Below are 22,374 nucleotides of genomic sequence, written 5' to 3'. Positions count from 1 at the left end.
TCGTCATCCCGCTTTTTCCTGACGGGGGGCGGGGTGGGGGCCGTTTGCATTCCACGTGTGCGCAAGTGTCCGCTGCTGAAATTTCTGTGGGTTCGGCGGCCGTTCGGAGTTTGTCAGTCGCTAAAAGGGCGGCGACCTGTCAAATATTCACAGCCGTCCTGACGTCCATGTGGCCGCCATCTTTAGACTCGCCGCCGGGCTCGGACGAGGACGGTTCCTCGGAGGTGTTCCTGCCCACGGACAGCGACTACGACTCCAGCGACGCCCTGAGTCCCCGGGAGCTGGACCTGCTCTACTCGCCGCCCCGGGACCTGTCCCGGCAGGCCGTGCGCTCGCTGGGGGGCAGCGCCCCCGACGTGCTTCAGATCCACGAGCTCAGGTTTGTGTCGCCCGCAGCCCGTTGTTTTCTTTCCGACGTCGAAACTGTTCGGGGATTTGGGGAATCATATCAACTCAAAAGTTAAATACGTTTCTTTCTTTCTTTCTTTTATTCATCATTTACACTTAACGGTGTGGATGAATAAAAACGTCATAAATATTCACCAATTTTCAGGGGAATTAATGCGGCAACTTTTCAATTGTAGTTCTTTCTGGAGAACGTTATTGTAATTGATTAGCCATTTCCTTAAGAGCGTAAAAAGAAGCAAGTATGGCGGAATTTCCAAAATCAATTCATCAATCACGAGAAAGATGGCCACAGTAATCCAAGAAATAAAATGCTTTATTTTGCTATTACAATAATTAATTCGACTTTCTTTCCGTTCCACTTATCCCTACGAGGGTGGCGAAAGGCGGGGGTTAGCCGGCCCGCGTTGACGCCGACGCTGCGTGTTTCGGTGATGTGGCAGGAAACCGGAGGAAGGCCACGTAGGGGCGGGTTAGGGCCCGGATTCGAACCCCGGTCCTCTGCACTAAACCGTATTTGAATTATTTCGTTCTGAATTCATCCAACTTTGGATAACGTACTTTGCGGGCCGTAGCCGCGTAACCGTCATTTTGTTTCGTTGTCCAGGTACAGCACCCCCCCCGTGAAGGACCGCCCCCGGTCGCCAGCTCTGAGAGAGGCCAAATCCAAAGATGGCGCGCCGCCCCCCCTCCCCCGCCCCCCCCCCTTGTCGCCGTCCGCCCTCCTGGCCCAGCGCTTCTCTCGCCACACCGCCGAGACTCCGGAGGGCCCGTCGCCCTCGAGGACCCGCCAGGAGGGGGCGGCCCCCCAACCGAAGCCCGCCCCCAACCCGCTCTCAAAGCGCAAGCTGCTCTCCAGGAGTCACCGGGGCCAGTATTTCAGCGGGCCCCGGCGCTGGCTGAGAGGCCACAGCGGCGCAAGCCACACGGGGTCTCTATCCGAGGGCGTCTACACCGAGCAGCGCCACCCGGAACTGCACGGCGCCGAGGACTGCGCGCCGGAGAGCCGCGAGGGGCTCCCCCGAGAGCAGAGGCCCCACGTGAGACGGATCTTCCCGGAGGCCCCGAAGGACCGGGAGGGCGGGGGCGACGACCCGGAAGGGGCGGCCGGACGGGACGTCGACTCGGACGACCAAACCAACGCGCAGGTGTCGGAGATTCTCAGCAGCACGCTTTAGGCGCCCGGAGCTCTTCTCTTCTCTTTTCTTTTCTTTTCTTTTTTTTTTTTTTTGGGGGGGGGGGGGGGGGGGCATTACATCGGCGACGCTGCAACGGCAAAGTTTTAAATGGAAGGAAGACGAGTAGACGTCGGACACTCGTGTGCGGACGGCCTGGAATGAGTCCTGCGTCTACATGAAATGCTCCAAATGGGTGGACAAAAGGTCCAAGTGCAAAGTGTCCACGTGGACATTGCAGCCCCGCCCTGACCCTCGTCGGCCTCGCCCCCCCCCCCTCCCCCCGGTACCTCGGAGAATGGACTGACTGGAAAGCTAGCGTACTCGCCCCCCCCAGAGACCTTTTTGTACCCGGTCCCACTCCTTCTTGACTCTGGACGTGGTCCCGTTGGCCAGTTTCACACCGACTTAAAGTGCAAATCTGTACAAAAACAAAACTTCACTGGAGAAGGTTCACAGAGGAAGCTTCAAGATGGAAGCGGGGACCTCGGTCTGCTTGGCACGCTGCTTTCGGACCGCCCCAGTTGTCGAGCATGCGGAGATGATACAACCACCCCCCCCCCACAAAGCTCCAGGTGGTCCGAACCGGAACCAAGGCCCTTCTTGTACTCGGCACCGCCGCCCGGACTTGCCGCGTGGATGGTAGAAACCAAAAGTTGCTGGTTCAACTTGGCCCACCTTCGGGACTCCTCCCGGCGTCGACTGTTACAACGCAAGCAGGAACCAAAACCGCAGCCCAAAAAAAAAAAAACCAGGGAAGGTTTTGTGCTGAGTGAGTGGTGCGAATCCGGACGGGCGGGCGGTGGCCCGCTTGAAGCGACTTGAAGTCGTGGCAGTCTGCAGGGTCCGATGATCGCTTTTCAAGACTGCAAATGGGTGCAACATTTCAGTCAAAGTGCGGGTAAAATGTGTTGAAACCACGCCCCCCACCGCCTGGAATAATGGATGCTCCGTCGTGTAGTTTCTTTCTGAGACCCAGCGGCCGCGTGTTGCAATTGCACTGAATGATGAGGAGTTCTTTTTTTAAGAGGGGAGGGGCGATTCTTGCCCAAGAGGAAGTGCATCACTACCCCTCAGGTTAGCCACGCCCCCGACAATCTGGAAAAGATGAAATGGATTCAAAAAAAAACAAACAAACACTGAAATGTTTGATGGCACTTTTATTGGAGCGATGTCAGTACGAGTATTCGGTCACCCGTTACTGTTGCGGCGAGTACTTTTTCAAAGTTTTGAAGAGAGATTATTGTTTGTCTTTGGTGCGCGCAGAGGTTCACCGATGCCTCAAACTGCCGCAATGTAGCGCCACCCGCTGACGAGGAGGACTTCCTCCGTGTCTGTTTTTTTTTTTTTTTTTGCTGGCCTTTGTGAGTCCACTTCTGATACGGTGGCCTCAATACTTGGCCATCCCGAATCTCCCATGTAGTTCTCCGTCTAATGGCTAATTATCTCCAAACGTGTTCTTTTCAGCCGTCCAAGCATCGCTTTTGCAAATTTGGCCTGTGGAACGAAAGTTTTGCAAGGACCCTCCCGCCGACTGAAGGCCCCACGAAAACACGGAATTTTTCTTTGTTCTACTCTTTCTTTTCCTTCGTGCGCTGACGACGTTTTTGTTTTTGTTTTTTTCTCTCTCTCTCTTCACTCCCCGTTTGTTCCCGCAGACGCTTCGGTTGGATTGTACGTTTGTTTATTGAGCCGCTTATTGTGTTATTTATGTTCCCGAGGAGCACAAATTGTTCACCGTGCGTATGCACGGTTCGTCTTCTATTTTTTTTTTGTTTGTTTTTTTTTTTCTCCAAATTTTTATCGCGTGTGCACATTCTGGAATAAAAAGCTGATGGAACTTGTGATCATTCCACACGTCCACAAAACGCGCTCGATGAATTTGGGATTCAGATACCGCGTTCTCTTCCCTTCTCGATTTAGTCCAAAGCCTCCCGCGTGCAGCTCGTACTTGTTGGGTGTGGAACTCTTTGAATCCCTCGAGGGACGCCGGCCCGCTCGGGCGCCACCTAGTGGGCGACCTCTCAAAGTGCTGCGACTTGAATTGGTGCACAATCACAGATCAGGGAATTAACGTCCGTTGCCTACGTCGTGTCGAAAAACAAAAAGGGTGGATGGATGGATAAAATGCATTTTGTGCTAAATTGCTTGACCGAGGAGGAAGTTACAAAATGCAAAGCTGGCACGAAGATCCGGCAGACGTCGCGTCGCGCACGTGGGTGAGAAGTGGACGGAATGGGAGGCCCGGCGGGGGGCGAGGGTGTTCGGGAGCCGGGCAGAGCCGAGATGCTGGCACGCTGCGCGCGGTGACGACCGGTTGGCAAATCCCGCTTGAGACGCAGACACAAACTTGAGCGAGAAATTCACGTTTCAAAGCAAAGAAAAATATTGTTCACAATTTCCAGTTGAAGCTCCCCCAAAAACTATTGTTGCGAAATCTCACTGAAAACTGGCCATAAAGCCGCCGGAGCCTGCAATCGCGGCCGTCGTTTTGCCTTCGGAGCTTTCGGCTTCACACAGACGACTTTTGGTTTTCGCGTTATCGGCAAATCACGTCGTCTGCCCGCTTGTCGCGTGAGGTCAAAGGCAAAGGTCGCGCCCGTCAGCAGCCCAGCGGAAAACGTCGACGGCCGGACCCCGACGTTTGCGGCTTTCGCGCGTGCGGAGCTGACGTAGACGCAGACGCGTGGGCGCCTCGAGCTCGGCGCGCGCTAAACGGCGCCCACGTTTTGTTTGCCTCGCCCACAAAGATGATCAAACTTTTTGTGTTCCAGCTTTGCCCAAGGACATCAAATGGCAGATTATTTTCAATCATCTTCCTGCGCTGAGGTTTTAAGAGTGAATTTGGCCCGAAGTGACGCTCAATATTTACCACCCAGAAATCTTTACGTGCGCGGAAAGCCGACGTGAACTGGAATCCAAGCCACGTGGGAGCAGCTGTAAACCAAAAAAACTTGAAAGATCCTCGCCAGTGTCGGCTTTGGGATTAAAGTGAGTCGACTACGCCAAAGTCGACGTCACGTCCGGTTCCTCAGGAACCGGACGCGACGTATCCCAAATTGTTTGTTTGTTCTTTGTTTTAATTGAATGGCGTTTGCTCACCAGAGATTTTTCCGTCTCGGAGGATTGGATTCTGGGTCGCCGGAAGAAAAGAATCTTCGTGCGTGGTGAGTACAAGCAAAACAGACGAAAAATCTTTGTGTTTTTGTTTTTTTTTTTTAATCACATACACGCAACTTGGTAAATAGCGTAGAAGTGAAGTCAGTCGCTTGCCCGACGAGGACTTTGAGAATGTTCCTCTGGCGGCCCGTTTGTGTGGATTTCTTCAAAGGTTTGTGTGTTTACGGGAAACTTTGTCAAACGAGAGAGGTGCCCCCCCCCCCCCCTTGGTGGGCGCCTTTGGTGTCCCGTGCTCGCCCCCCCACGGTGGCTCACCTTGTCGGATGTTCTTCACCTTGGCGCCGATCGGGGACTTTTTTTTTCCCAGCTCGTCGCCACTTAACTTATTCTCTGTTTTGAGTGAGTTCCCGGTTCGGCGTTACTGCGCCCCCTTCAGGCCTGGCATGTGAAGTGTGACCAGGTCTGGATGCCAATTTTTTTTAAATGAATTTGTTGTTGTCGGGAAACCTTGAAAAAAGAAAAAATGAAAAAGGAACACATCGCCTGTGTACGTGCAGCTGACAAATGTGACGCAAGTTGCGAAGACGCTTTTCTTAGCGGAGGGTCGCCTCAGCGCCTCTGACCGATTTTCACAATCCGGCGGCGGCGCCGCTCGCAAAATGCCCGAAATGCCTCCGCTGGCCGCGGAATGTTCTGGTACCTCCGCCAAGGAGTCCAAACGTGAAGAGGAAAGCTGGAGAAGCAAAGTCAGACCCAGACGCCGAAGTGCGGCCGCTTCTCCTTCCGCGTCCGGCCGTGAAATTTTCAGCTCCACAAAAACTTTGATGCGGCGTGAGAGAAAAAGAAAGAGGGGGGTCGGGGGGGCGTTCAAGCGGACGCCAGCGGAACATTTTCGGCGCCGAAGGTCAACAACGCCGGCACCGCGTGGTACAAAAAAGTACTCATAATGGTTTGACTATGAGAAAAGAACAAACTCAACAGAATTGAAGAAGTATGACTACGTCAGTTATGTACAGCATCACTTTTGGCACAATGAAAAGAAAAAAGTGCAAAGAAATAGTTTGCCTCTTTTAGTAGCTTGCGGTACGTGTGTGCGTGCGGTTGGTCCAGCATCCCGACGACGTCACAGCCGGCGCGGCCCAGTCGAGGAGTGACAACTTGCTTGTGTTTGGACTCCGCGGGGAGGAAGAAGCTGGTTCTGAGCAGCAGCCATGCGGCCCCCGGGCTCCGCCTCGGTCTCCCGCGGTCGCGTGAAGTGCTCAAGCGGACTTTTTTTTTTGCGTTTCCGAGATGGCTCCCCGGTGGCTTCCCTGCCTGCTGGTGGTGTGGACGCTTCTCCTGGCTCGGGCCAGGTGCCAGCACTACTTGCTGCTGCGACCGGTCCCGAGCGAGCACCTTCCGCTCGTGGAGCTCAAGGAGGACCCGGACCCTCTGCTGGACCCCCGCGAGAAGGACCTGAACGAGACGGAGCTGCGGGGCGCGCTGGGCGGACACTTTGACGCGCGCTTCATGTCGGTGCTGCCGCCGTCGTCGCCCGAGCACGAGGACCCCCGGGACCGGGACCGGGAGGCCGCGGGGAGCCCGGAGTCGGACCCGCACGCGCTGGACTCTGGCGGCAAGAAGCAGAAGCCGAGCAGGAATCTGCGCCGCCGGCTGCAGATGTGGCTGCGGTCGTACGCGGCTTGCCCCGTGCTCCGCGCTTGGACCGACGTGGGGGTCCGCTTCTGGCCGCGCTACGTCAAAACGGGCCGCTGCCCCGACGAGCGCTCCTGCTCCGTGCCCGAGGGGATGCGCTGCGCCCCCGCCAAGGCCGAGCACCTGACGCTGCTGCGCTGGCGCTGCGTGCGCAGGAAGGCGGCTCGCAAGTGCGCCTGGATCCCCGTTCAATACCCCGTGGTGTCCGAGTGCAGGTGCTCGTGCGCGACCTGACCGCTGCGCTTTCTGAAAGTTTGGCAAATAAAAGAAGAAAATGGAAACGTGGGAAGCGTCCGTTGCTCCTTCGAATGCATGAATGAATGAATGAATGAATGAAAGCCATTTTTGCTGCCAGCAGCAAAGTTTGCCAACTGGCCATTTTGGGACGAAGAAGATCAAATCTGTTGAACGCGCGTGATTGCGGCTCATGTGTGTGTGCAATCTGCTGCTTCATTAAAATGTCAAAACAAACAAAAATGCTTCCGCGGCGCGCACACACACACACACACACACACTTGGGTTCCATCATTCCTGTGTGTGTTTGTGGTCAGTTGCCAAATTTTTCTGTGTGCGCCCCAGAAACGTTTCCCGAGACGCCGACTCCGATATGCCATCCAAATTTTTTTTCAAAGCAGAAAGTTGTTTTCTGTGCTAGAAAAACAAAGTTGTAATCTCTCCACGAACAAATGAGAAGAAATTTGTCTCATTCCAAGCTGAAGTGCTTACTTTATGGCCTTTCAAAAGTTGTCACTGGTTCTCAAACTGTGGTATGAGGCTCGCCGGTGGTTACGCAGGCTCCCTCTAGTGCTACGTGACAGAATGGCTTAATGAGAGACTTACAAGCGCCACCCCGCCCGCCCGCCCGAGTCAATTCAAGCGTCTACAGACTTGGAATGAATGAATCGCTCGTGAGAGACTTTCACGCGGTCGCTCGTCGCACGAGATCGGGATTCGCGCGCCGACGCCGGGCGCGGGCCCCCTCGGACCGCGTTGGTTGGGGTTCATCGGCAATGGCTGAGGACTCGACCGGAGAGTGCATCCGATCGGGCAAAGGTCAATTCACTTCGATTGGCCCCCACAACGCGTTCCCTTCCCTTCGTTTTTGTCCCTTTTTCATTCTGGGCCTTTTAGACCGCGTTTCGGCCGTGCGCGCGCGTCGCACACTGCCGCGCAGTCTTGCGTGTTTGTGCACTCGGCGCGCTGTGAGGGCGCCTTGTCGCCCCGCCGCTTGTTTGCCCAAACTTTATTTATTTGGGGAAAATTCCACTTCCACCTCCTCCTCCTGCGCACGCTGCCCCGGAGGCAAAATTGATTGAGACTCATGAATTTGTTGCCTCAAGGGTGACGCACTTGGATCCAATTGTCGCCTGTTGAAAGTAATTGCAAACTCAATTTGCATACACTGAAGAGAGAAAAAGAAAGTACAGAACGGGACTTGGATGGCTCGCACGTGGTTGCGCCGTCTCCGCTGAGGTCATTTCCTCTTGACGGACACGTCACGCGTGACGTGCAACTGAGACGGTCCTGGTGGGAAATTTCAAATTTTAACTTCATTTTTCTCCTTGGCTCATTCAACCGGGTTATTTTTTTTAACATAAGAAATGATTTATTTATTTTTTTATTCAAATGTCCATAATCTAATTTTGAGCTTTTCCAGACTTAAATAGTTTTTTTTTTATGTATTTGGTATTGTTAGTAAGATTTATGCCATTATTATTTTTTTTTTTTGTCCCAGTATGCATGGAAATGATAATTTATTTAACCCTGATTTCATCAAATTTGAATCTTTCACACCAATTAACGATTTGAAAAATTATTTAATGTTGGGTGTCGCAAACTGTACTTGTGGATGGAAGCAAACTTTTGTGTTGCTTTTTGATTTATTCAATACCCAAATGTTGAAAAATGAGGCACACAGTCAGGTCGAGTTGAGGCGAACACAAAGATATTTACAGAATAAATTAATGGATCAATACTGTCTGTGTAATACTGACAATTAAATAACATTCATAGCACCTTTGGTCCAAACACACACAGAAAAAACCTTTACCAAGACAGTCGAAATGTACAAATTAGTTTTGTGGTCGTTACGTCGTGGACCGGAACCTGAGGCACTGAGGACTTCCTGTTTCGTCAGCTCAAAAAAAAGTGTTGCCGCAGCAGAGAGCCGGCGGTTCCCTCGGGGGCGCCTTTTACGCCGCAAAATGGCCCCACTGGAGGTGTAACGGCGGACCGGGAAGTTATTCGTGAGATGCGCGCCGCTAAAATGTCCGTCGCAAATTGAGAGAGAGCAGCCTTTTGTTTTGTCTGTTTGAAAGCAACCGAACCAGAATACCGGTTCACGTTTACGACCGAACGCACGTTTGGTGGTGTACAACAGCAGCAGCACACGCAACGCGGGCGAGTCACTTTGGCCAATTTCATGACCGACAAAACAAGTCGCGATCCGACTCCCCGTTGTGCCGTGCTGAAGGTTGCTTCCGAGCTCCTCGCAGGTGACGCTGGAATCGTTTTCACCGACTCGCGTGACAAAATGTCCACGTGACGCGGTCGCCGATCCGGCGGACACAAGACAGCCACCGAATCATCGACGCGTTCCGTGTGGGCGGACGGCAGGAAGAGCCAAAGAACTTGAAGAAATGTTGCCCCATGCAACGCCGTACATTGACTTTTTTTTTCCTCAAATGTTGTGTACTGCATACGCTTTGGCATTGACGAGACAGTCGCCCTTGTGAAAATGGGCTGAGGAGGAAGCAGGCTCGGACTTAACGTCAGGGTCCACGTCGACCTGTTCTACACAGCCGCCGTTTTGGCACGTCCGCATCTGGCGTCCCGCGATCTCGCGTGTCGAATTTCCGACCCAACTCGCGCAGAAGGCGACTTGGGCGGACGGTTCGTTTCGCACGGAAGGCTCGTGGCGCCTTCAGGCGTTCAGATAATTACATCCGCGGCGACGGTTGCTGTCAACGCGATGCGGCGCAAGCGGCACGTCTAACCCTTCACGACGACGGCTCTCCGCTTCCGTTGCGCCTCCGACGACGTTGGGAAATTTGCAGGTTGACTTAAACTCCACGCCGACGCCGTCGCGTTCCTGCCTCGGACAAAGCCGACAAATTGGCCGGGCGCCCCATTCCGCGCGCGGCGCTAAGGGGGGCCGGCTAGTGGTTGCGCGGGTTGAAGAAGCCCACGCTGGTGGGCGACTCCTTGACGGTGACGGTGATGAAGTTGGCGGTGACGTCGGTGACAAAGACGTGCTCCAGGAGGTTCCGCGTGGGGCGCCAGTCCGTCTCGGCGTCCGATTCCGTGGCGGTGTCGCCCAGGCTGGGCCGGCCGTCGCTAGGATACGACACGGCGTCCCGCTCCGATTCGCTGCCGCTGCTGTCGTCGGAGTCGCCGGTGCTGAGCTCGTTGAGGCCGCGGCCGGACTTGCGCTCGTCGCGTCCGCCGCCCGCCGCCGCCGCCGCCGTCGTCGTCGTCGTCGCGTCCTTCCTGCCCTGCTCGCCGACGCCCCCTGCGGGCGGGCCCGCCCGCTGCCCTCCTGGTATGACGCAAGAGTCCTTGATGAGCACCAGGCCGCCGCTGCGCGTGCTGGAGCGCACGGCCGCGCCGCTGTTGCCGTGATAGCCGGCGGGCGGAGTCTTTGTGACGCTCTGCAGGTTCAGCGCCCGCAAGCTGAGCGTCTGATTGGTTGCCCGCCGCGAGGACGACGACGACGACGACGACGGCGCCGACTTGGTGAGCGATCGCCTGTGCTGTAGCAGAGCGGTGTGCCCGCCGTGGACGTCTTGCCTCCGCAGACCCGGCGCTGCCGCCGGACCGCCACCGAAGAGGCTTCTCGTCCCGTCGCCCCGACCGCCGCCCGGCTCCGACGCCTTCCTTTGCGGCGAGCTGCCGGCTTTGCCGAGCGACGACGGCGAGGGCCCGGCGGGCGAGTGCCGGTTCCAAACGCAGCCCCCTTTGGACGCCGCCGCCTGAGAGAAAGCCGAGCTCTGGGCGGCGTGGTGCTCTCTGGCGGTCCTGCCGAGTCCGGGGTAAGTGAAGCTCGCCGGCTGGAGCGGCTTCTTCATCCCCGGCCGAGGGTCCGCCCTGGAACGTTACGAGACATTTGCCATTGAAAAACATTTTCCAGACATTAACAAGCAGATGTCGTGTAAATGACTCACGTAATCTTTTGCCTTCATTATTCTAAATATGTATTTCATTGTTGCCCCGCTGTATGGCAGATATTTAAAGGATAAACAAAAGAAGAACCGGTTGCGGGGAAATCAAGTGAGAAGACCGCAGATATGAAGCATTCAGTCTGACCGAGGTCCCCACTGACAACCGGCACTTGTTTGTTTACATTCAAGCTTCAGCCACCAAATATGTCTGCGCTCTTTATTGCCGCACTTTTCGTTGCCTGAAAACATATCAGACCCAATTCCGTACTTTCCATACTTGCGTAGGAACCCCGGCAGCAGCTGGTGGTGGTGGTGGTGGTGGTGATGGTGGTGGTGGTGGCTCGAGGGCGGGGGCGGGGGCGGGGGCGAGGGCGAGGGCGGCGTCCTGGCTTTGGGGTGCCTCAAAGCGCCCGCGTCGGCCCGGAGCGGTTTCCGGCCGCGCTTCCTGCGAGGGGGCTCGGCTTTGGCGGGCGGGATCTGAGGCCTCTTCTGGGGGACGGCTTGCAGCCGGGGGGCCGCCCCGGGCCCCGCCCCCGGCGCCTTGGCCTTCTTGCGCTCGCGCTCCGCCTCGTCTTCTTCTTCCTCAGACGACGACGCAGCTGACGAAGACGCGCCGGAAAACGACGAGGAGGACCAGCGGCCGCCTTTTGCGGCGAGGAGCTGAAGACGGCGTCACACGTCGTGGGACACTTCGTTAGGTGCCAGTAGTTGAACATTTGACAGATTCCATTTTTCATTCAACTTTAAAGACGTCGGATAATAACGACAAATGCAGACAAGAAAGTAAAAATAAAAACGGGAATCAAATACCCAAGGTGTCAAAATGCATCAAATTGCGTTTCAATTAAATGAGCCATTATTATGACTATTATTTAAGCTGAAATACTTCAACTTAATAATAAATACAAATTCATGACCAAAAAATACAAAGAAAGGAGTACATTTGAAAAATGTGAGATTTTAAGTAGAAATAAAATACATTTGTAAATAAATGCCAATCATTACATCAGCTTGGAATACTTTGCGCATTTCAAAAGACACAACAACCAATTTGTCACTGTTAGTGGGACGCGTCGGGAAATTACCGGAATCTTGCGCGGTCGTCCTCTCGGCCTCTTTCCTTTCTTCTGGAACAAAAGTTCTCGCTCTTGTTCCCTAAAACGACACAATTTTAATGAGCGCACGTCGCGTTATTAGCCGAGTGCACGCAGTAAGGAACCTTTTGTGAAAGGCCGCCAATAACCTCGGGTCCAAAATATTTTCCTCTGGCTCCCAACTGTTGTGCCTAAAACGACCACAACAAAGCATTTAATTTTCATTAGAAACAATACACAATATGCCTGTTATTTTTTGTCCACTAGGGGTCACCATATCCACATGCTGCACTGTAGAATCTGTGACTTTCACGACGGTTAGCGGCCGGTCGATGGCGCCCGCACTGTGGGACGCGGCCGTCGCCGGTCGACCCGGCCTCCGTCCAACTCTTACACCGGAAACTTTTTGGTTTACATTTTTGTATTTGTTACACATTTCATAGAACCTGCAACATGTATACAGTTAGTCAGGAAATGGGAACGTTTGCATTTTGTTGCTTTGTTCTCGGGACACGTCAATAAAGTTGAACGTAATTTAAGGACGCTCCAACTAATCAACACAATAAAAACAACTACAAGGACGAAAAAAAAAAAAAACAAACAATAGTATAAAACGATGTATCTTTGAAAAGGTCACATTTGTCATCATTGCCAATTTAGTGTCGATTATCAGAGACTGGGTGCACCAGAAGAGGAACAATATGAATTGTAATGTCAAACTCAAAGCACTCTGGGAAACAGGAGCATTGTGTTCCTTTTTTTTTTTTAATGATAACAATATTTTATTTGCATGAGCTGCTATCACAACCAACAGCAGCAGCAGCAACAACAACAACAACAACAAATACAAAAGAGGAAAAACGTTCAGCAGCTTGAATTGTTTGTTGTTGTTTTTTTGTTGTTGTTTTTTTTTGGGTCTTCCCGCAAAGACAAAAAGAAAGCCGCACGTCCCCCAAGGCAAAAGATTCCGACGAGAGCCGAGAAAGGGTTTTTGTTTTTGTTTTTGTTTTTGTTTTGTGTTGCGATCGTGTGTCGGCTTTCGCGTCCTCGCCTGTGCGCGCGAGTGCGTGCGTGTGTACGTGCGCGCACGGTTAGCCTCGGCGGCGGCTAGCTGAGACATGCTAGCGACTTACTTGGACGACCACCCTCGCCACTTGACGAGATACTCGAACTTCCCCTGCAAGAGAGCACACAGAGCAGCTTGAACGGCTTCCGGTAGGGCCGCCGAGCCGCCCCGGGGCTTCCTCACCTTTCTCGGCCGCTTGCTGAGGATGCATTCGGCATCAAATACCTGGCCCACTGTCACCCCCTCCATTGCAGGACGGCCGCCGGGAGAACACGAACGCCTTTTCGTCCGCGCGCGGCCTCCGTAGGCGCTCCGCTCGACATCGTTCTCAAATTGCTTCCATTTTTCAAATTTCACCATCAAAAAAACAAAAACAAAAAACAGAATGCCAAGTATCTCACAAACGCAACACGCGATCCAAAGCCCGGAGTAATCAGCACAATATTTCATAATCATCAAATATTCACTAGTCATATTTTATTCCAGGAACAAGCAACAAAGTGCAACACAAACACGTCACTTAGGTGGAATTCCAAAGAAGTTTGTGTTAAACACAAGTAAAAACAGAATACAATGATTTGCAAATCACGTTTAACCCATTTTTAATTGAATACAGGACAACAAACACTCCTGCGTCACCTGCATTTATTTTATTTTTTTTTTAAAAAGAACAATATTCAATAATTGTTTGTGAGCTGAGGACACTCACTGTTGAAGCTTTGCAGGTGGAATTCTTTCACGTTCTTGCTCGATGTCGACCATTTATGGTCTTGTTTAAAGAAGATGGCACGTCTGTGAAAAAAACACGTTGCTTGGATGGCAGCACGTGATCCTCCAAAACCTGCATGGACCTCTTAGCATTCGTGGTGTCTTCCCAGATGTGAAGGTTACTCGTGCCACTGGCACGAACATTCCATCACAGATCCTGGCTTTGGAGGTACAGTAATATGTATTGTATTGAACTAATGAGTACTAAAGCATGAATATAAATACTAGTATAAACAATTTACAATATGTTAGTTGAAATATTGTCACAATCTGAAATTGCATGGTGCCATCGGGATTTTGTATGAGGCGGTTTGGGGTTGAAAATCTCATTTACAATATTTCTTTTCATATTTGGATTTTCCAAAATCTTACTTTCCACTCTGACGGTCCAATTTTTTTAATGTATCCGTTTATTGCACGGTTTTTTTTTTTGTCGTAGAATTTTCGCATTCATAGTACGCCGAGAAATGAATCTTTTTTTTTTTTTTTTTCACTCGATGAGTCAATTCATTCAAAAAAGATATTTCATTTACATTTTCCAGCCCGGGTTCCAAACAAGCAGAAAGATTATTTTGTGACGACTTCCCGGGGGGAAGCTTTTATGTGTTGCACGCCGGTTCCTTGTGTAATGTTGTGTCTCCTTCAAACCCGTCCGCCGGCTTGTCCTCGTCTCCCGGTGGAAGTTTTTAATTTTTTTTCTCTTTCGGAATTATGAATTATGAAGTGACAGCGTGTAAATCAAGCGTCTTTGTTCCATGACTCATTGGACCGTTTTGTTGTTGTTGTTGTTGTTGCCGAGCGTGGACTGCGGCGGTGGTGGACACTTGCAGGTCGGTCGTCTCCTCGTCCCGACCACGCTTTTCAATGTGTTCTTCTTGTTATTGTTGTTTTTCTTAACAGCGGTTTAAATCTTTAATCCTATTGTAATCATTCATTACTTCATTAAAATGCATTCATAATCACAATCCAGAGAAGTGACAAATTGAAAGCGTCCTGTCCGCGTAGTTAGGTGGAGAATTTTGAAGTCCAGTTGAATAGATTGACACGGAAACATCATCATGGGACAGAACTTTTAAAGAGGGTTCCAGACACGTTGCGTTGGTATAAGTGTCATTTTCTTGGCTGTGACATATTCGAGGAAAGTTCTGAGCGATGCAAAGCAGTAACAATGCAGCAATTTTCGGGTGCAACAAAACAAACAAAAGTGCAAATAGATTTTTCAGGACGAAGCGACAGAAATCGAATGCTGACCGCCGTTCCTCCACGCAGGTGACCCAGCTGCCGCCATGACGCCACCGGTCGTCCGCCGGTCGCTGGGCGGCCTCTCGCTTTCCGCTTTCCTGCGGGCCCTGCGGTGGCGCGCCGGGAGGCCGCCGCTCTTCCTGTGGCGCCCCCACGTCCAGATCCGGGGGCTCAAGACCCAAAGGCGTCCCGGCCACGAGGAGCAGCGAAGGAGCCGCAACAAGACGGCGCTCACCTACGTGGCGGCCGCCGGCGTGGCCATGGTGGGCCTGTCCTACGCCGCCGTGCCGCTCTACAGGCTCTACTGCCAGGTGAGCGTGCGTGGCGGCGGAGTTTCGGGACCCCCGGTTCACTTCAAATTGTCCCAATCCTCCAAATTTCCCTCTGGACCGTCGCTTTTCCGTGAAAGCGCGTTGAATCCAAATCAAACGTCTGCCTTTGTTTTGGAAAACAGTGATTTTTTGACATGAGATTCTTTCATTTTTTTTTTTCCAATTTGATAGAGTTTCCCAGGGATCTATAGAACGGATATCAAGCCCACGTATAAAAACTTTGGAGGAGTTTTACACCTCCCGTACTTGAACTCCATTTAAGCGTCAGCGTAGTCAAAGTTACTTTCTCTTGAAGTATTTGTCCGATTGTCCGAAGAGGGAAAGCTTTTTTATTGCTTCTGGTTGGCTAAACCCGAAACTCTTTGAGCAACCCATAAAATAAAAGTATGCTAGTTTGATACGAGCGTATTATGCGTAATGGCGATGATAAACGTTGGAACAAGTGCTACTTCAACACACACAAATGGAGAACAGAACGATACGATACGATACCATACGATACGAACGTCTCTCCTCTCTCCGCGGGAACGGTTCGGGGCCTCCTTCTTCTGTGCACTTGATTGCGCTTCATTTGTCCCAGCAGAACTCAGTGGTGCCGGTCTCGGTCCTACAAGTCTCGATTGAGACTCGCAAATACAATGGCTTACAGATCTGGTAGCGCTCCATCCAGACAGTTCCTCTTGCACATATTTCAAGGCGGCAAACGCGTCTGTCTCGCGAAAGCGTTTCGCCGTTTGCGATTTGAGCTCGGCTCTCCCGGCAGGCGGCGGGCCTCGGCGGCACGGCGGTGAGCGGTCACGACTCCGAGCTGGTGCAGAGCATGGACCCGGTCAGGGAGCGCGTCGTCAAGGTCACCTTCAACGCCGACACCCACGCCAGCATGCAGTGGAACTTCAGACCTCAGCAGACGGAGATCTTCGTAAGACGCCCGGCGAAAGTCGGAGGCCCGCGCGATGGCCGGCCCGCCGGCGGCTCAAACTGCGACGGGTTTGTCGCGCAGGTGGTCCCGGGTGAGACGGCGCTGGCCTTCTACAGAGCCAAGAACCCCACAGACAAGGCCGTCGTCGGCATCTCCACCTACAACGTGGTGCCCTTCGAGGCGGGACAGTACTTCAACAAGATCCAGGCAGGGGAAAAGAAAAGTTAGGAAGACGGAGCGCGTCTTTCCGGGTGGGACTTTTTACGGATCCTCTTTTCCCTCCCTCAGTGCTTCTGCTTCGAGGAGCAGCGCCTGAACCCCCACGAGGAGGTGGACATGCCCGTCTTCTTCTACATCGACCCCGAGTTCGACGTGGACCCCAGGATGGCTCGCGTGGACACCATCACGCTGTCCTACACCTTCTTCGAGGCCAAGGACGGCCAGCATCTGCCTCTGCCGGGCCGGCGCTGAGCCCGAAGCCGAGTTTTTCCGTGCCGTGGAAGGCTGGAGCGCAAGTGCGGAACATCTCCTTGGTAGATATTTGCCTCGGCCTCACTGGCAACTCGTCACGTTTGTGATTGTTAAGCGCTTTCTGACCTTATTTTGGAAAAGCGATCCATAATTAAAGTTATTGCATCGGGACGTTTCAATGTTTTCAAGAGTCAAATCAAGAAATGATGATCAAGTGACTTTTCTCATCATATTGCAACAATTGAACTTGCAGTGACGGGAAGGTCCTTTTTTTGTTTTTTTTCGGGGGGGGGGGGGGTTGTGGAATTATCCAACATTCTTATTTGTTAGATTTTCCCAAAGCAAAATTTCCTTTTGGAAATGGAAAAAAAAAAAAAGATATATTTTTTTTCAGAATTCAACATCTGGTGGTCATGAACATATTTGGAGCGCCTTAGCAAGAATGAGCATTTTAGCCAACACTCAAACATGCTGGAGGGAATCCATCCATCCATTTACTTTGCCGCTTATCCTCACGAGGGTCGCGCTAGAGCATATCCCAGCTGTCAACGGGCAGTAAGCGGGGCAAACCGTCAACTGGTTGCCAGGCAATCGCAGGGCACATTCGAGACAAACAGCCGCACTCGCAAACACACCTTGGGGCAATTTAGTCCAATGTGTCCAATTAATGTTGCATAATGTGGGAGGAAACTCACGCAGGGACGGGGACAACCCGCAAACTCTGAACAGGCGGCTCCGGGTTTGAACCCGTGACCTCAGAACTGCGAGGCCGACGCCAGGAAGACCCAAGAGAAGGTTGACGGAAGACGTGAGGAAAAGAAGATGAAGGAGATGCGGCGACCCCGACCGGGACGAGCCCAGAAGTTGCCACCAAACAAAACAAAAAACAAAAAAAAAAAAGTTGTGAAAATGCAAGATTGGAAAAGCTGAAATGTATCCAGACTAAGCAGTGCTGGCATTTTTGAACAGAAATGTTTACCGGGTCATCCGGAACGTAGACTTGAAGTACGCTACCCTCACTTAGGAAATAGCTGAAGTCATCGTCTCGAAGAACCTTCCTAAAAGCGAGTCGAAATCGGCTAAGGGTCCGACGGGACTTTCACATCCGAAGCCGCTTTCGGAAGCGTTCACGATGCCCTCGATCCTGACGACGGAGTGGCCCCGGAGCGGGATGGCGCCGCTCCCGTGCGTTCTTTTGGTTTTTGCGCCAAAAACCGCGTGAGGATCAAAGTGCAAACGCTCTCCCTTTGATCCATCCGACCAGCGTGTGATGACGCGTGAGAAGGTGGAACAGGTAGGTCCAGTCCGGCTCGCCAACGGATACGACAAGCAAGAAACCGCCCAGGAAGTCGAACGGGCGGGTCGGGAAAGAAGACGCCAGGAGGAGAAACCGAACCCGATTTTGCTTTCAGCGGAACTTCGTGACCCGTTTCCAAACAGCCGAATTGAGAGCAACGTTGCAGGTGCGTCGCAGTACACTAGTACTCGATGATGATGATGATGATGATGATGATAGCGTTGGATACTCTCACCAGCCAGTTTGTACTTTTCCCATTTGTTGGCACTTCGGAACCTCGATAGCGGATTTCAAAGCTCATATAAATATCTTTTTGTTTGTCACTTTTTACTTCCTAAAGTCCGAGAGATGTTTGATTGACAAGTGCCTAATTTCATCATTTTAAGGCAGACATTGATCGGTCTTGAAATATTTTGGCCGCCGATTTCGAGTTTGTTCCTTGTCACGCCGGCGCTTTGATTGGCGTTAAGTTAATGAACCGGAATTACTTGCGCCGAAGCCGCATTCCTCGCTCGTGATTTGATTGAGCTAACGTGGCCGACGCGTGCGTCGCTTTTCTGGGAGGCCGAATGCCGGATTACGAGTGTGACAATGCGGTTGCTCAAGTGCGCACACCCCCTTCTTACGGGGGGGGCGTGGCTGCGTTCAGGACGAACCAATCCCGTTTCAACTCATGTTAAACGGGAGTCGGCGCACACCTGCTAATTACACTTAATTACAGTGTAATGATCCGTCGACCGCGTGTGTGGTAGTCATTCATCAAATAAGAAAGTCATGAACAATGATCTTTTAGATATGGAGACGCGTTGCCTGCTCTTGATCGTCATCGGCTTGTCCTCGGCTGCCGGCGAGTTCTACAGTTCCATAGGTGAGTCTGCTCCGTTCTGATTATTATTACTACTATTTGCAGGTTTGTTTGTGTGGTGCAACATTATTTTGTGCTAGTGTGCCAATTAAGATAGTATGATTCATCTGAAGGTGACTTCCTCTGGGGAATCATCGAGTACAGGACTGAATTTGAGCCTCAACTCCAAAATAATCACATTCATTTTTTGGTTTTTGCTTTCCATTGCCACTTAAATGGGGAAAAAAAATGAAAACACATGCAACAATAAGCGTAATGACGTGTGCGCGCTCAGGTCACATGACGGATCTGCTGTACACTGAGCACGACCTGGTGGCCTCGCTGGAGGATTACATCCAAGCCGCGGAGACAAAACTGGAGCAGATCAAAAGGTTCCGGAGCAGCAAAACCTTCAGAGTTGGTGCGGGCGACGCTGAACCGGCCAAATTGCTCTTTGTGTGGCGCTCAGGTGGGCTCAGAAGCTGGCTAACCTCTCGGCGTTTGCCCTGGAGGACCCCGAAGGCTTCCTGGGCCATCCCGTCAACGCCTTTAAACTTCTGAAGCGGATCAACAAAGAGTGGAGCGAGCTGGAGAGCCTGGTGCTCACCGACGTCTCTGACGGTGAACACCCGCAAAACTCATCCGCCGGACCCCAAAAGTTTGACTTTTGACGCTCGCTCTCTTGTCTTTTGAGGTTTTGTCTCCGAACTCGGCGTCAAGAGGCAGCGCTTCCCCGACAACGGAGACCTGACGGGGGCGGCCCAAGCCCTCCTGAGGCTCCAGGACACGTACGAGCTGGACACCGACACCCTCGCCAAAGGGGAGCTGCCAGGTGACGAGCCCCTTCTTTCTTTGCGTACTTTGCGCGCCGGTAAACAGGAAAGCACTAAGCGCCGTCAAGGAAGTACGTTGACGTAGCACTTCTTGACTGAGAGGAAGGGGTGGGGGTTTAGCTTAAGTTTAGCTTGGCTTGTTCCAGAGAGTCACTTGGAATGCATCTCACAGGAAACTCGCGGCTCTGCAGCGGCCTGACGGTGGACGACTGCTACGACTTGGGCATGGTGGCGTACAAGGGAAACGACTTCTACCACACCGAGCTGTGGACGTCTCAGGCTCTCCGACAGCTGGAGGAGGGCGAGACGCCCGCGACCGCGGACGCCGTCACCCTCCTGGACTACCACAGCTACTCCCTCTACAAGCAAGGAGATCTGGAGAGAGCCAAGGAGTCCACCAAGCGGCTGCTGGAGATCGGTGAGTCGACCGCGAGGAGGCTCCGCTAAGCCGAACGTGCAAAGCTGTTCTGTCGTTTCTTTAGATCCGGGAAACGAGCGAGCCGTCAAGAACCTCAAGTACTTCGAGTTCCACCTGGAGAAACAGAAGACGGGCGAGGAGGCCCCGGAGACGGTCACGGGGAGTCAGGATAGCTACCACGACGTGTACCAGCGGCTGTGCCGCGGCGACAGCGTGGAGCTGGTGAGAGGACGGCGAGAGTTCGCGACACCGGTACCACGTACTCTCTCGGCTCGTCTTCCCGACAGACGCCGGGGCGACGGAGCCGGCTGTTCTGCCGTTACCATGACAACCGCGGCCATCCCAGCCTCCTGATCGCTCCCGCCAAAGAGGAAGACGTGTGGGACCTGCCGCGCATCGTCCGCTATCACGACGTGGCGTCGGACGGCGACATGGAGACGGTCAAAGAGTTGGCCAGACCCAAAGTGAGTCCGCGTTTCAAAATTCGGTTCTGCTTGTTCCTTTGAACTCACGACGAGGTTTATCTTTCGGAATAGGAATCAAAAGCCACTTGAGACGATTCTTTATCATCAGTGATGAACGCTCGCGACGCAGAAGTTTTGACGCGTCCGCGAACGTTTTGCTCTTTGCCAAACTTGAACTTGACGCTTGCGTTTTGTCTTCCTCTCGACGGCGCCGCGGCCGCGCTAGCTCGCGCGCTCCCAAGTGAGGGACGACAAGGAGAACGTGAGCATCACAGTTCCCGAAAGAGTCTCCCAAAAGTAAGGGAAGGAGGCCGTGCGTGGCTTTCTTGACATTATTCAGCTTTTGAGTGTGACGTGAAGTGTTGAATAATACTACTCTGGAACGGTTTGCTCCAAATATGGCTGGGTATGAGATATGAATATCAGCCGGGAATGGACGCCTCCTTCCGGACTCGCCCGATATTCCCAACTGTTGTCCAGACATTCGCGCATCCACGCTTGTACAATAAGACGCGCACTTTGCTTTCCGAGGTCAACGTCACGGGCGCAACAGCCGATTAGTGACGCGAGTTTTTCCTCCTCAGCGCCTGGCTGAGCGGCCACCAGCACGCGGTGGTGGACAAGCTGGCCAAGAGGCTGGCGGCCGTCACGGGCCTGGACACGTCCACTGCAGAGGAGCTGCAGGTCAAGTTGTCCCCGCCCGCATCCGACGCTGCGCCAAAAAGTGCTTGACTCTCCTCCGTTTGTCTGCGCAGGTGGCCAACTACGGCGTCGGAGGCCAGTACGAACCACATTTAGACTTTCAAGTGGTAAATATAAACAGCCGGTCCTTGCGCATAAAAAAAAAAAAAGACGTATTGACACATTTTCCACTAAGTCCAAGTCGGCAAAATGCAAACCCTTGAAAATAATCGCCCAGCCCAAATTGAACTTTGTCATGTTTTGACAGGAATTTGTCAATGAACCGTACGAACGGTTGGGCACAGGAAACCGGATCGCCACATGGCTGCTTTACGTCAGTACAGGACACTTTCTTTCACTTTTCATCCCCTCCGCCCCCGAACAACAACAACAAAAAAAAAAAAAAAAAACAAACCTAAAGCTTGACGGCTCAGCTTTTTACCGGCTTCACCTTTTGCGCTGCAGATGACTGACGTGCAGGCAGGGGGCGCCACCGTGTTCCCCGAAGTGGGCGCCGTTGTCTGGCCCATAAAGGTTTGCTTTCCAGGACACGAACACACACACACACACACACACACACACACACACATATATATATATACTACACGACAGCCACTTTATCATCTGCCCGGTCAACCGGACTCTTCTCCTGTCTGACGCGTCTCGGAACCGCACTTGCAACCCGACACCGGGTTGTGCGGGGTGTACCTAACGAAGTGGCGGTTTCTCGGTTTGTGCAGGGGTCGGCCGTGTTCTGGTACAATCTTTTCCTCAGCGGAGAGGGAGATTATCGGACCCGACACGCCGCCTGTCCCGTCCTGGTGGGGAGCAAGTGGGGTGAGTCATCACATTGACCCAGGTGACCATTTTCAGTGGTGGATTCAAATCTTTCCTCAGTGGGAAACACGTGGCTTCACGAGAGAGGTCAGGAGTTCAGACGGCGCTGTGGCCTGCAAAGTTCCAGTTGAGCAACGCGACTCGATGGAATGAATTCCTACGTTTTAAGTTTTTTCAAACACTTCAACAAACGAGTCTTTTTATACTAATTGTACAGTTGGGCTTGATTCGCGCCCTTTGCATCAAATGGCTTTTATTTCAGGACTGTATTCCGACTTCTATTCTTCGCTATTGTTCTCCATCGCGTCGCCAATCAGAATATGCAACTTGAATGCGATTTTATGGCCTGCTGCGACGAGTGTTGTTCAAATGATTTAAAGGCAAATAAAAGTTTTTAAACCTTACTCATCAGATGACGTGTTTCAAACGGACTCATTCCGGCCTAAATGTAAACGACATGAGCCTCGAGCGGATTTCATCTTGATGAAGATTTTCTTGTGCTTCTTGCTCAGATTCCACCAGGCGGTGTAAGGGACAAGCCGAAAGAAACTTC

General features: G+C 52.4%; 5 protein-coding genes across 19 annotated transcripts in view; 4 read left to right on the top strand and 1 right to left on the bottom strand.

Moving 5' to 3' along the window:
* The window catches only part of ankfn1 (ankyrin repeat and fibronectin type III domain containing 1), a 31,439-nt gene extending 29,796 nt beyond the window's left edge, over positions 1-1,643 (top strand). For 7 of the 11 annotated variants that reach the window (XM_061809742.1, XM_061809743.1, XM_061809747.1 and 4 more), the window contains 2 exons: positions 154-379; positions 1,013-1,641. In XM_061809742.1, the coding sequence (XP_061665726.1) occupies positions 154-379; positions 1,013-1,583 (797 nt within the window). In that variant the 3' untranslated portion in view covers positions 1,584-1,641. Of the gene's footprint in view, positions 1-153; positions 380-1,012 lie in introns of all 11 variants that reach the window. The other 4 variants (XM_061809745.1, XM_061809748.1, XM_061809749.1 and 1 more) reach the window with 3 other exon arrangements.
* Positions 1,644-4,092: 2,449 nt separating this feature from the next.
* nog3 (noggin 3) lies at positions 4,093-6,629 on the top strand. Its single transcript, XM_061809753.1, has 3 exons — positions 4,093-4,571; positions 4,686-4,747; positions 5,991-6,629. The coding sequence occupies exon 3, from the start codon at positions 5,991-5,993 to the stop codon at positions 6,627-6,629; it is 639 nt and encodes a 212-aa protein (XP_061665737.1). The 5' UTR covers positions 4,093-4,571; positions 4,686-4,747.
* A 1,491-nt stretch (positions 6,630-8,120) lies between these two features.
* LOC133496090 (chromobox protein homolog 2-like) lies at positions 8,121-13,449 on the bottom strand. Of its 2 annotated transcripts, none has more exons than XM_061811317.1 (6): positions 12,899-13,449; positions 12,783-12,826; positions 11,775-11,840; positions 11,641-11,710; positions 10,833-11,215; positions 8,121-10,481 (listed from the first exon to the last, which is right to left on the bottom strand). In XM_061811317.1, exons 1-6 carry the CDS (start codon positions 13,187-13,189, stop codon positions 9,554-9,556), a joined length of 1,782 nt encoding a protein of 593 aa, XP_061667301.1. In that variant the 5' UTR covers positions 13,190-13,449; the 3' UTR covers positions 8,121-9,553. The 2 variants fall into 2 exon arrangements, with proteins under 2 accessions (XP_061667301.1, XP_061667300.1); XM_061811316.1 differs by having other exon boundaries at positions 8,122-10,481; positions 10,824-11,215.
* Positions 13,450-13,513: 64 nt separating this feature from the next.
* On the top strand, positions 13,514-18,943 carry LOC133496093 (cytochrome c oxidase assembly protein COX11, mitochondrial). 4 transcript variants are annotated; one of them, XM_061811321.1, is made up of 7 exons: positions 14,088-14,313; positions 14,753-15,036; positions 15,821-15,976; positions 16,058-16,199; positions 16,265-16,509; positions 18,538-18,612; positions 18,884-18,943. In XM_061811321.1, exons 2-6 carry the CDS (start codon positions 14,770-14,772, stop codon positions 18,562-18,564), a joined length of 837 nt encoding a protein of 278 aa, XP_061667305.1. In that variant the 5' UTR covers positions 14,088-14,313; positions 14,753-14,769; the 3' UTR covers positions 18,565-18,612; positions 18,884-18,943. The 4 variants fall into 4 exon arrangements, with proteins under 4 accessions (XP_061667304.1, XP_061667305.1, XP_061667303.1 ...); XM_061811320.1 differs by lacking the exons at positions 14,088-14,313; positions 18,538-18,612; positions 18,884-18,943 and adding an exon at positions 13,514-13,652 and having other exon boundaries at positions 16,265-16,618; XM_061811319.1 differs by lacking the exons at positions 18,538-18,612; positions 18,884-18,943 and having other exon boundaries at positions 16,265-16,618.
* On the top strand, positions 16,456-22,225 carry LOC133496091 (prolyl 4-hydroxylase subunit alpha-1-like). The gene is made up of 15 exons (XM_061811318.1): positions 16,456-16,509; positions 18,538-18,612; positions 18,884-18,980; positions 19,058-19,209; positions 19,283-19,420; positions 19,594-19,839; positions 19,904-20,061; positions 20,127-20,303; positions 20,530-20,600; positions 20,888-20,987; positions 21,059-21,112; positions 21,253-21,318; positions 21,450-21,518; positions 21,725-21,821; positions 21,882-22,225. The coding sequence occupies exons 2-15, from the start codon at positions 18,540-18,542 to the stop codon at positions 21,950-21,952; spliced, it is 1,569 nt and encodes a 522-aa protein (XP_061667302.1). The 5' UTR covers positions 16,456-16,509; positions 18,538-18,539; the 3' UTR covers positions 21,953-22,225.
* The last annotated feature ends 149 nt before the right edge of the window (positions 22,226-22,374 follow it).

This window comes from Syngnathoides biaculeatus, chromosome 22, assembly GCF_019802595.1.
Source record: "Syngnathoides biaculeatus isolate LvHL_M chromosome 22, ASM1980259v1, whole genome shotgun sequence".
NCBI lineage: Eukaryota > Metazoa > Chordata > Actinopteri > Syngnathiformes > Syngnathidae > Syngnathoides > Syngnathoides biaculeatus.
Note: the sequence above shows the minus strand (reverse complement) of the source record. Positions and strands in the feature narration are given on the sequence as shown.